Source organism: Neopelma chrysocephalum, unplaced genomic scaffold, assembly GCF_003984885.1.
Source record: "Neopelma chrysocephalum unplaced genomic scaffold, ASM398488v2 Primary Assembly neopelma1_97102, whole genome shotgun sequence".
Lineage (NCBI taxonomy): Eukaryota > Metazoa > Chordata > Aves > Passeriformes > Pipridae > Neopelma > Neopelma chrysocephalum.
The window spans coordinates 4,376,543-4,389,930 of record NW_020925744.1 but is presented as its reverse complement, the minus strand read 5'-3'; the positions used below and the strand labels follow the sequence as shown (position 1 = coordinate 4,389,930).

At 38.9% G+C, this 13,388-nt stretch overlaps 1 protein-coding gene across 10 annotated transcripts in view; it reads left to right on the top strand.

Annotated features, from left to right (window-relative positions):
• Nucleotides 1-13,177, top strand: part of MAST4 (microtubule associated serine/threonine kinase family member 4) — a 292,509-nt gene extending 279,332 nt beyond the window's left edge. For all 10 annotated transcript variants that reach the window (XM_027671419.1, XM_027671417.1, XM_027671423.1 and 7 more), the window contains 6 exons: nt 1,178-1,378; nt 2,648-2,877; nt 3,305-3,427; nt 5,164-5,300; nt 5,963-6,144; nt 7,013-13,177. In XM_027671419.1, the coding sequence (XP_027527220.1) occupies nt 1,178-1,378; nt 2,648-2,877; nt 3,305-3,427; nt 5,164-5,300; nt 5,963-6,144; nt 7,013-10,884 (4,745 nt within the window). In that variant the 3' untranslated portion in view covers nt 10,885-13,177. The remainder of the gene's footprint in view (nt 1-1,177; nt 1,379-2,647; nt 2,878-3,304; nt 3,428-5,163; nt 5,301-5,962; nt 6,145-7,012) is intronic.
• The last annotated feature ends 211 nt before the right edge of the window (nt 13,178-13,388 follow it).

Sequence of the window (13,388 nt, the reverse complement as noted above, 5' to 3'; positions counted from 1 at the left end):
GTTGCAAACCATTCCCTACTTAATTACTTTATTTGCTTTATGCATCCCTCACCCTGCTCAAGTATTTGCTTGCATTCCAGTAGGCTCCAGGACCTTAGTGTCTTATCTACACATCTGCCTCTCTTCAGCTTATTTCTCTTTTGTACCTTACTGAGTTTTTTTCAAGATACACCTTTCTGTTCCCATATTCCTAATTTCCCATGTAGTCCACATTTTCCTCCCCCTCCTTCTTTCTGTTTCTGGAGAAAAAAATTTCCTCAGGCTCATCCATCTCCTTTCCTCATCTAAAACCTTGACCTTGATTGCACAGTATCCCAAGTCTTGCTTACTATCCCTCTACACCATGTTATGGTGTTGGCATTAGCACAGAGTTGCAGTGGTAACTCAGACCATGTGATCTTCTTTTTTCACTTATCAGTTACACTTGAGAGTAATTTCATTTTGCTGTGGTCATTTTGCTAATGGATATTCAGTGACCTTAAAGGAATACTGGAAATTGTTGCTATGTCTTTTAAACAGCTGACATACGTGTGGTGCATGTTGATAAGGTCATACAGACTTTCTGTGACAAGTTTGAGTTTTTGATGAAAACCTGTGCAAGTTGTTCACGTGGCACAAGGCCTTTATTTTCATTGTTTGAAATGTTGTGATCCTTCTTCTATTCACTGTTGTGGAAGTTCGTTACCTATGATAGACTAAGACCAATGTGGTTGTAATACTGAGTTTAGTGGTACTTGGTATGTTTCTCCTTGTGATAGAAAACCATCCATATAATAAAAGCAAAAGTTAATAATTAAAAAAAATTACACTTAGTATTTTAATTATTTTAGAAAATTTGTTAGGATGATAGCAACTTATGTAAAATTGTAGCCTTTTCTTTACTTTAGGAGTTTACATGAAAAATAAATGTATGATTAAGCTCTGTGAGTGCTGCATCTTGAAATAAAAGACTTGCTTAAGCTTTTTTATCTTATTTTACTTTAATCAGTGACTACATAAACCTGTTGCTTCAATACATTCTGTTAAAACTGCTTCTGTAAGTCTGGAAGAATTACTTAGATTTCTGTAATGTAGTTCTATGAATTTGTTAACAGAAAAATTTGTATCCCACAATTGTACCATTCCCCCTTCCTGCCCCCCAGTTTTCCCTCAATGTGTTTATCCCTTCTTCATACAGTTGGCAGTTTCTCAGAACACTTAGATCAAATAAATGGAAGAAGTGAGACTGTGGACAGTGCGGATAACTCTTCAAAGCCAGCTGGTGAAGCTGCATCTCATGTTGCTCGTCAGCGATTGGAAAGCACAGAGAAAAAGAAGATCTCTGGAAAAGTCACGAAGTCCCTTTCTGCAAGTGCTTTGTCCCTCATGATCCCAGGAGGTAGAGATAAATACTTTTGGTCAAAATATTATGACATACACAATATTATGGTGGTTTATCACACAAACGCAAGATTTTGGAGAGTCCAGAATGGATTCTGTGTCACACATTTTTGTTTCTCTTATTCACTTGCTTGACTAGATGGTGCAGTCTTGTCAGCAAGTTACAGTGGTCACATTACAGCTAAGGGTCTTTCTCTGACAGGCAGGAATGTAACTTAGCGGTGACTACTTCGTTTGACTGTGTGCATGGACAGCAGGATGCGACTTCAGTCCTTGGTCCATCCAACAGCAGGGTTGTAGCTTAAGTTTTAACTAGCTCTCTGTGTATAACTCCAATAATGGATGTTTGTTACAGCAGTGCATTCAGGATGACTAGTTCTCTCTTGTCCCGCATAAGAAAAGCTGATAAGCAGGAGAGCAGTATCACAAGAACAGAAATAGCATGTAGGCTTCTACATGTACTGTGTTGACCTAGATGAAGTGCTCAAAATTTGGAGCCAGAAATAATGCTATAAGTAAGGGGAAGTATAACGGTAGTATTGAGTGTTTTCACGTGAAGCAAAGGTGCTTTACTTTTTCATGGTTCAGAATTAAAGTCCAAACTTCCCAAATGGGTACAATTGTATTCACATTTGCGCAAACATGAGCACATAGTGCAATTATAACAATAAAAGAAAATGAAGTTGTAATTGCTACTGTTGTTGCAAGAAACTCTTGAGGTCTTACATGATGTAGCAGAATGTAGAAATGGAGGCTTGGTACAAGAATTGAATTACTGTCCTAGGTACCAAGTACATACTGTGGTTTAATTGCAGTAGTCTTTATCTGTATCTATATGTAGCTGAAACCAAGAAAACAGCTAGCAATTTGTTAAGCACTGCTGGGATGATTTGGGATATGGTTTTGGGTGCACTCACAGTGACATCTGCTACCGAACTCTGCTTTTCTTTTCATTAATTTTTGTTAGGAAAAGGCTGAAAATTGCTCTTACAAACTTAGCAATGAGTCTGTTTCATGTCCAAAAGGAAAAAGCAGTCTACATGTAGCAAGTAGACCTTGCATTAAAAAATACAGTTTACAGGGAAAAAAATTCAGTTCTAATATCTGGTTGTTGGTAAACTTCTCATTCACCAATATGCACACCAGGGGAGGAGGAGAAGTTGTTTATACAAAGAAAATCACATATTTTGACACAAAAGTGTCATGAAACTAAGCAACCTTTGTATGTGCTCAGAATGTATTCTAATAGGCAGATTTTTTCTTACAGATATGTTTGGTGTTTCTCCTTTGGGAAGTCCTATGTCTCCTCATTCCTTATCATCTGATCTTTCATCGTCCCGAGATTCATCTCCCAGCCGTGATTCATCAATTGCTTCTGCAAGTCCTCATCAACCGATTGTAATTCACAGTTCAGGGAAAAAGTATGGCTTCACCATCCGAGCCATCAGGGTTTACGTGGGTGACAGCGATATCTACACTGTGCACCATATTGTTTGGGTAAGATAATAGTTTGGTTTTTTGACAATATACAACAACAGAAAACTGTCATGGTTTATTCACTTTTTTTTGGTACCTGTGACATCTGTTTGTTGACAATTACTGTGTGAATCATTATATGCCAAGCAATTTTCCACCCCTTCTTATCATGCCTGAAAACTGCCGTGCTGTACAGAGCTTATTTAACACCAGTAGCAACAAACAGTGTTTCAGTGAGCTTTGAAACCATTCCAGCCCCATCTAAATATAGAGTAAGTAGTTGATGGTGGATGTATTTTTCTTCTTTTCTTCTTTTATATAACTTAGTAAGTTTCTTCATTGCCAACTAGTTTTATAGAAAGAGTTCATTAAACAAAGTCTACTCCTGAGGGTATGAAGGTTAAAGGGAGTTCATTTTCTGTATATTCTCTTTGTCTTGGTGTTTCAGAATGTGGAAGAAGGAGGTGCGGCTTACCAGGCAGGTTTAAAAGCTGGAGACCTGATTACTCATATCAATGGAGAGCCAGTGCATGGTCTTGTTCATACGGAAGTTATTGAGTTGTTGTTAAAGGTAACTCTTGGACAACTGGGATACAAAGTGATTGCTGTTTTCACCAGTGATTGAGGAGTTATGTTTGTTTCCTTGAGATTAGTTACTAGATTTTATGGTTGTTGGAAGTACAAACTCTAATCTGCTATTACCACAGATCTGGAGAAAGGTCAATTATTTTCATATATCCTGCTATGATATATGAAAATATATCTCTGAATATATGAAATATATGAAAATATTTCTCTGCCACAGCCTGGCACTGATGCTGCAACAGTTGAAGTGAATTCGAGGCAGTGACACAAAGAGATGTCTCTCTCTCAAAAAACTTTACATTTTCAAGCACTTGCTTGAATGCCTACATGTTCATCAGGTAATTCAGGCTTTTGATAATTATGATACTTATCATTTTATGTCTTTTAAAGCAAAATCAGTGAGAAAAAGTAAAAATAAAGAATATGAAATATTTCCTTGCCTACTACACGGGAGCTTGCCTTCCATAATCTTTGGGCCCAAAATATTTTTGTCTCATATACATATATATGAGACAATATATATATAGATGTCTGACATATATATGGGACATATATGTATATATCTGACAGAGCTTCTTTGAAAACAAACAAACCCCTTCAACTTTTCTTAATGAATTTTTCTTAATTGAGTAGTGTCTTAGCTTTTCTCTGTAGCTTATAGATACAGCTCATGCTGTAGCTTTTCAGCATAGGCTAATGTAGGTCAGAAATACTTTAGACAGCTGTGTATTTGCTTCCTATATTATTAACAATTTATGGTGTAACATGCATGTCAAAGGGAGTAGTCAGTTATAAAAAAAGTCAGAAAAAGCACTGGAAGGCAGTGAAGGAATAGGGAAATATAAAGAGCTGAAGAAAGATGCAAAATATACTTTTCCTGAAGTCTTCATTTTCTTTCTCGGAAACTAGCAAGAACTTCCAGGTTTTGCAAGAAATGTAGGAGAAAATTCTGTAACTTCAGGCAGTTAGGTATGCAGTTATTTTCTGTGTGAGATACAGAAAAAGACACAACAATCCTACTCGCTACTTACAAGAGTTAAACTCAAAACGAGAGATCATTGTTTATCCAAATGGGCTGTATCATAAATTAATTTAGGCTATTGAAATTTCTTTGAAAAGAAGTTCACTGTAGTGGTTTGCAGTGCTGAGCAGGAGGTATCGATTATTGAAACATGAAATCAGCAGAAAATACCTATCTTATTTATCGAGTAATTCATTTGAGCAATCAGTGCTAAAAAGCTTAGCTTAATTATATTTGTTATCTCTTTTGAACAAGATAAAAGGATGGTTTGGGATTGACAATGAAGATTTTATTTTTCTCCTCTATTTCATCATTGTAACTGTTGGTATCCTGAGACATGAACGGCCACTTAACGGCTGTTCTTTGTGGGGTTGTTTCTGTAGAAGCTTTCATCTTGAAAATTACAATCCTGGTCAATCCTTGGTCTCCTCCTGTCCAGCTAAAATTATGGGAATTTCTCCTTGTTTTGAAGCTGGAATGGAGGAGATTAGGAAATATGGCAAAATGTGAGAACTTTCCAATCATCATTTATTTGACATGCCCAGCAATGTCTGCATAGAGTTCCCTGCACTAATAGCTCTTACTCTGATGCTGGGAGTTCTTTTTGCATTCACGTTTGTGGCGTAGATTCAATTCAAGGCCAAGTTGTCTTGTGTTAGACATATTCCTCACACTTAAAGCATCTTTCTTTATTTTGGCAGAGTGGCAACAAAGTCTCAGTAATGACAACTCCTTTCGAAAACACTTCCATCAAGACAGGACCTGCCAGGCGAAACAGCTACAGGAGCCGAATGGTCAGACGCAGTAAGAAGACCAAGAAGAAGGAGAGTTTAGAGAGGTGAGTAATCCTTTGCTTTCATGGTGAATGCATGTACATAACAATACATTTAAAATATGAAGTTAATACAGTTTTCTATCTTGTCTTCTACATAGGTTTATCTTCTCTGAGATTCTGTGGCCTTCTAATCTTATTTTGCCTAAACTAGATCTGCTAAAATAACCTGTAAAAATTTTGCATGGTACACATATAGATATGGAGGAGAAAGTGAATAACTGAGATTACATCTTAATTTGATTTATCTTTTTGTACTTGTTTAATTAAACTTCCTAGTGCTAAGTTTTTGAACCTTTTTAGTTGGATGATAAGTTTAGGTGTACTTTGTAAATAAATACTTCGTAGATATTCCTTCAGTTTTGGTGGGTTCCTAAATTATGAAAATGAAAATTTATACTCGTAACGAGTCAATTGTTCTTCTGAAATACCGTGAGTAAATTTTAGTGTGAATAGATTTAGTTACAGTATCTATCCCACCTATTAGCAAATCAGGATGTTTTCTGAACTTCATTCTCTGCAGTGTGGTTTGCTTTCATATAAAGATAGACTTAACATTTTCATAATAGGAGAGGGAACCAATGTCAGCTTGCAAGAGTTTTCCCTGTGGTAATACTATCTTCTGTGCATCTTAACTTACAATTAATGCTGTGCTTTTTTCACACAAGGAGAAGATCTCTCTTTAAAAAGCTGGCAAAGCAGCCCTCGCCTCTTCTTCATACCAGCAGAAGTTTTTCCTGCCTGAACCGATCCCTTTCTTCTGGGGAGAGCTTGCCTGGGTCTCCAACCCACAGCTTATCTCCTAGATCTCCTACCCCAAGCTACCGCTCCACTCCTGATTTTCCATCAGGTGAGTGTGAAGGAGTGGAGAGCAGAGGAAAAGGACTTTAAGGGTATTGTACTTTCTGTGAACTCCCACAGATCAGATACACTCTGCTAAAAGTAGTCAGCTCTGGCAAGCATAATCATTGAACAGCTGGTTTCTGTCTAGAATAAGGAAAGAAAAACATTCCTGATGCAAAATGATGCAAAACATTCCTGATGTTTTTATGATACAGAAGCACATAAAAGGAATTGTCTGTTCAAAGTTTGTCCCAGCATTTAAATCTCAGTCCAATGGCTGTAAATTGAATAACAAACAATCCCAATTTGCAGCAAAAGGGAGAATCTTGCCTAGGAGAGGCTAACTGATAAAAGGGTGAAACTGAGGTAAGTTGCTACATAATGGAACTAGCATGGGAACTCATGAAGGCAGATTGTTGCTGAAAAGATTGTCTGAGTGCTGAAATATGCATTCTTCTGGCTCTTAGCAGCCTGCCCCTTTTTCGTGTTTTACTTCTATCACAGTTGAAGCGTGTACTAGAAGTTGACTGCTGTTGTACAATCCCTTGGCAAAGGTAAATAATCTTCAAAGCTTTGATCATTGCTTTGAAGTGGCAGAAAGCATTAGCTATTCTATTTAAGTAGAAGGAAGAGATAACTGAAAGGGGATAATGGAAGAGGGGAAAAGGGAGAAATAGCACCATAATTGGAATGATGCAGGGTTTGCAACCCAGCCACTTAAAAACCTGCACATTTTGGAACACTGTAGCAGGAGATGGAATAGGACTTTTTTTTCTGTTTCTCATTGAACATTTAGACAGAAGATTGAAATTAGAAGATTGAAAAAGTCTTCCTAATCTTTTGTTTGCTTGTTTGGGGTTTTTGTTCTTTTGTAGGTACTAATTCTTCGCAGAGTAGCTCCCCTAGTTCAAGTGCTCCCAATTCTCCAGCTGGTTCAGGACACATAAGACCCAGCACTCTTCATGGCTTGGGTCCAAAGCTTGGAGGGCAAAGATACAGATCAGGAAGACGCAAATCAGCTGGCAGCATTCCCCTCTCTCCTCTTGCACGGACACCTTCTCCGACACCCCAGCCAACATCTCCTCAGCGATCTCCATCACCATTGCTGGGACATTCTATTGGAAATACAAAAATAGCTCAATCTTTTCCTAGCAAAATGCACTCACCTCCAACTATTGTAAGGCATATTGTCAGGCCAAAGAGTGCAGAGCCACCAAGATCTCCACTGTTAAAGAGAGTCCAGTCTGAAGAGAAACTTGCACCCTCTTACGGCAGTGATAAGAAACACTTATGTTCACGAAAACACAGTCTGGAAGTGACCCAGGAAGAAGTGAATAAAGAATTATCTCAAAGGGAAGTAACTCTTCAGAGCTTGGAGGAGAATGTATGTGATGTGCCATCACTCACACGAGTCAGGCCTGCAGAGCAGGGCTGCTTGAAACGACCCATCTCCCGAAAACTAGGTAGACAAGAATCCGTTGATGAGCTAGACAGAGAGAAGCTGAAGGTCAAAGTAGTAATGAAAAAACAAGATTTTGCTGAAAAAGCAAATGCTGCTATACATGAACCCAGCCATGAACCAGAAAATGCCAGTACCTTAAGACTGGAAGAAAAAGACAAAAAAGCATTCCAAAAGGTATTAGAAAGATCAAATCAGTTTGAAACAAAAATTGTTGCTTTGGAGACCCAGTCAGCTGGTGGCATACTCAAAGACACCCTTCAAAAGAATGCAAACTTGAGATCAAATGATGGTGTTGCTTTAGATGGACAGATGTTGTGTCATGGCCCTCCCCCTAATGAACTCAGTCATATTTCTTACGACTTCAAAAGAATTTCTCCTCCATGTGCACTGCAGGATGTGTTACCTCAGTCCTCTGACAGGATGCTAAGTGGAAAGGGAGAAAACACAGATAAAATTGTATCAACAAAAGAATTTGCCAAATTTGAAAGATTAGATGGTAAACTTGCAAATATTGATTATCTCAGAAAAAAAATGTCCATTGAAGAAAAAGATGACAGTGTCTGTCCAGTGATAAAACCCAAGTTGACATCCAATGTTCACGAATGCCTTCAACTTACTACAGGCAGACCCATGAACATACAGCAGGACTCCACTGTATTTGCAGATAGTAGAGCATTTATTGGCAGCACACATGCTGCCCAGATTAACTCAGTTTCTTTTGTTCCTCTCAAGACCTTGAGTGGCCGAGCAGACGTGTCTGTGGAAAAATCAGCCCTAATTTCCACTGATGCACCTGTCAGAAAAAGTCCATCAGAATATAAACTTGATGGGAGGTCTGTTTCCTGTCTGAAGCCAATAGAAGGCACGCTAGACATTGCGTTGCTTTCTGGGCCACAGGCTTCAAAGACTGAACTGCCTTTGTGTGTGCTGCCAGAAGGACAGAGCACCAGCAGTGACGGGGAATCTTCTAAACCTCCAGCACCACAAGGGAGTGGTGGAAAGGCAGAAATGGTCTGTCAGAAAGAGGAGTTGTTAAGCTACTCAAAATCTGGCAAAGTCAACATAGCAGAGCCTCAGGTTCTGCACACAGGCAAGGGTTCTCCAAATCTGCCAGTCATCCCTGTGGCTGCAGAAGCAGTGACAGAGAAAAAGGTTTCTAGTCCAGCTACTAAAGGCAGTATTTCTGTTATTGAAGCTGTTCTAAAGAAAGATACCTCCCCTTCAAAACAGAAGGACACTTCAATGGAGGCCAAGACTTGTGTTACTCAAAGTGAGAGTGTTAAAACTACTCTAACATACTCCAAACTTTCTGCTGTCCAAAGCACTCCTGAAAAAGCTGTAGGAAAAGAGAAACAAATACCAAAGGACTTGCCTACCAAACAGCCAGTAGCCCGGAGAGGTTGTGAGCCTATCCCTGCAAAGGTGGAAGTGATCAGGGAATCATCTGTGAAGGTATCTACCTCGGATGTCCTCATAACAAGCTACTCCAAAAGCAATGAAAAAAGTTGTGCTGAATTTGCCATTCCACCTCAGATGCAAGGAAGAATGCAGTCAGGTGCCCCCAAGGCACAACCTAAGGATGGCAGAGAATCACTGAAACAACTAGGAAAAGATGACAGCAGTGTTGTTAAAAGTTTTGTGGCAAGGGATATAATCAAGCAGAAGGTTGAATGTAAGAAGATTACCTCAGAGTCAAAGAGTGAAGCTCTTGCATCCAAATGGCATGCGCAACCCTCAAAAGATTGCAATAATAAAACTGAGAAATCTGCACCAGTTTCCTCTGTGCAGAAGGACAATGCCAAAGATTTAGGAAAGAAAGATCATAAACCGCTCGCTGATACCAGGCTTCAAACTGCTGAGAGAGAACAGTCCAGCCAAGTTCCTCGGCAGCAACTTAACACTTCAGGCTCACCTGCTGTGAAAGACACAATAAGCAGACACTGCACTGTAGAAGTTCATGTAGGTGTTCAAGAACACGTGAAACCTGCTGCCACCTGTGTGGAAAGCAGCACTAATAAACACAGGCTAGCCTCTGATACAAGTTCCTCTAAGTCTAAGTCCTTGGATAAACAGACATTGACACAAAAACCATGCATTCCAACCATAAAAGAAAAAGAAACTGTTATTCGGTTGTGTGCCAGCTCCCGGAAGGATGGGAAACATGCCAGTAAAAATGTGGTAGATCACCTTCCTTCTGTTCCAGGCTCTTCAAGAAGAATGACCAATGAAAATGTGGAGACTGAAAGGCCCATGAGTTTGGATCATGGTTCAGTCACCACCCTCCAAATGAGCAGCACCGCCCCTGACACCAAACCCAAATCCTCTGCTGTGGGCCTGTTACCAACAGGCCTAGAGAGTTCTAAGCAAAGGCAAGAACCAGCAGGCTTGGGGGAATCTGCTGATCAAAAGCAACTTCACTTCAGTGAAAAACAAACCACATCTCCAAAATTTTCCACTGTGAAAGACTGTCTCTTGTGGAACAAAGAGGCAGACAGAAATCCTAGTAATGAAATGATCTCTGCAGACAAAAGACCCGAAGGAAAAATATGCACTGACGCACTTTATGTTCAGCTTGACAGTGGGAAAGTAGAGCCCACCCTTTGTCTTTCAAACTGTGATACCAGAGGGAAAGCAGCAGAAAAAGTGACCACAAGTAGCAAAAGCTCTCAAGATATAAAAGGGAAGGGACAAATTAATCAGAAACAGCCAGAGGATGCAAACAAGCAGACTGCAATAAAACATTTGTCTGCTGCCAGTGGGCAGAATTCTTATCGTGTGTCTACAGTACCAGGAAAGCCACTGACTTGTTCATCCAATTTCTCTGAGTATAGGCAAGAAGTATCTGTTTTGTCTTCAGCCAAGAGTGATGCAATTTCAGCAAAGGTTAAAGCAGACTCACCTGAGCTTCCTGCAGCTTGCAAGGAACTAAATAAGAAAAGCACCTCTTCCCCAGGGAGCAGTAAGGCAGAAATGGCTAAAAGTGTTTCATTGATGGCCTTGCACAGTGCCACTGTTGTAGCAGAAGCCCACTGCCCTACTTCAAACCTTGGGGGGAAACCTGGAAGTCAAGAAAAGCCTCTTTTTGTTAACACTGTGGATGTAAAGGGAAAAGACACCATTCTGGCTCAGCAGTCTGCTTCAAGAAAACAGAATGTAGGTAAAGATTTATCCAGGTCAGCAGCCACACCTGACCGCCCTAGTGCACTTTCAGATGACAAAGACTCAGCTCGGCAGCGTCGAGGAAAGGAAGCTTCACGGAGCAATGCTCACAAAAAATCCTGTTAACTGTAAGACCCGGCAAGTGCGAACTCAACACTAGCTGAAACAATTTCAATATGTTGTACTGCCTTTAAACCAGCACTGTGTCGTGTGTTTGTGCGGCAAAGTTTTAATGTCACTGAAGAAACAATACAAGGGGATATGTAAAGAGAGGACTTTTTTCAAAATGCCTTTCCAATTGAAACCGGTAAAACTGTTACCATATAGTATTTGTACAAAAATACCTTTACAGCCAAGAGGTGTTGAAGAAAATATTTCCTCTGTAAATACTTGGCGATGTGTTTGGGGGTTGAATGTAGCATATATACTTTGCTGCTGGTTGCGTTGTTTCCTCTTTCCCTTTTTAAGATAGTTGCTTAGCCACTTATTTGCCATACTGAAATATGAAACCAAATTATTAAAACTCAGACCTGGCATGGACATGCTGAAGTACTGGTCTGACTGGAGAAAAAGAAAACCAGGCCACATTTTTACTTACTAAAAATCCTATATAGAAGTTAAAGAAAATGCTAGTACAGAATAAATATGGTGACCTATTGTGAGTTTTTACATGTATTTTTAATAATTTGATTTTGATAGTACTGTGCCTGGCTGACTGCTTCACCAGATCTAACACAAGACATAACTGCATCTCCCTACTGCACAAAGCCTGATTAGAGTAGGTGTCCTTAAAGCTGTGGGAAGACCACTTAATTATCAGGGCATCCCAGCAAGAGTTGTGTTCTGTGGTGAAATGGTGGTTCTTGTCTTTTGGGAGTGTGTTCTGTGACCTTCACCTCAGACAAGGCTCTAACTCTCTGAAGCACATGCCATGTGCTCAGTTTTTGCTGCAATCCTCTCAAGTTCCTTGAGCTTTTTTAAATTCAGGCCCTTACAGTGTGAGGCACAAGTATAAGCACATGACTGGTAGTACTAGTATGTTCATCCCTGTTTTTAATACATTTAGAGAATATATATTATGGCATATAGGTCTGCGTAGTTAGTGTCATAATGCTATGGCTCTTTTCTATTTTATGACAAGGTAAAAAGGAAAAAAAAAGCAGTTTCAGTAGTTTCCGTATCATATCTTCAAAAAAATTTAGGATATCCGATACATTTTAATACCTAGCTGGGGCCTTATGTTGTAGACTTAACTTGCTGTTTTTAGCAAGTAACTCTGGGTTTCACATTCATTTCTAAATGCATTAAGTAGCTCCATACATTTCATAACATAATCTTTTTATTTGTATGCAAAAAAGTTAAATACTGTAATTTCAAAAGAAGCATTTTGTAACAAAGGAACCCGTTGGAGCTATTTGGTGCTAGAATGTTACTGTCTTTTTACTTTTGCTAAGCCTTATTTAAATTTTGTATACTGTGGAACATGTAGACTTCAATCATTTTAGTGTGGAGGTATTTGGTTTGTTTTGAGAGATGAAAGGTAAAGTTTGAAACATGTACAGAAGCACTACAAAATGCCCTTGCAGTAGCATGGGTTTTAATAATTGGGGATCAATAGAACGGTTGTTTTGCTTATTTCTGTTTTCTGTAACCACAGTAGAGCTAGGCCCCTACTTTTACATCAATGGTTACAGTTTGTCTTTCTGTCTCAAAAGCTAGAAAATTGTTCATAAAAGCACAGTGTAATCTTGACTTGGAGACTTGTGTGACAATAGACAGTGTGCAGAATTCATTTCCCTCTGCTGAAAACTTTATTGTACTGACGAATTGAGCTGGCTTACAGCAAAACTGTCAGGAAAAGCCAATATCACAAACAACTTCTGATCTTTCATGTGGCACTAGAACATTCATACTGCCTTTGATGCATTCACAGAGGAGCTGGTGAGCAATGGATAATAATTTTTGAGAAGTTGAAAAAGAAAATGGTCTCAACATTTACAGTTCATCTGTGCTTTGGCAGTTACTGCAAATGAATGCTAATGCACTTCAAAATAACATTTCTGTCTGGAAGGTATTTCCTAGTTTACAGTCTCTGCATTTTTTAACAATCCTCTTGTTTCCTTTAAAGCACATCTAGCTTTTGTTTACAGTATACCTTTATGTATATTTTGTATAGTTCATTATCACTTCTGATAAATAAGTTCTTTGCATTTTGGAAGTGTAACAGTGCATAAGCTTGTGTTTATGTAGTACCTGTTTGTTGATGTTTACTTTACCAGTGAGCTGTTAAGAGATCCTCCTGCCTGTGTTCTTCTTGGTCAGTCTTAGTGTGATTGTAGATCTAATGTGTTCTTTTGTAGACTTCCTGCAGTAGACTTCTCAGCTTACAAAAAAAATAAAAAGAAATAATAAAAAAAAAATTGTTAGGGTCTGTGCAATAAAGTGTTTGCAGTCTTATTTTCTCTAAGAAACTCTTTATGGATGTCATAATTGTTATATATTGAACACAATTATTTATACTTATGCAGTTGCATAACATTGAAATAAAAATTCAGCATGAAACACTGTTGTGTTAGCATTTTTCCTTGAAGTGCTCTCACTGCTGTAACTTAAGGCACATTTCTGCTCTA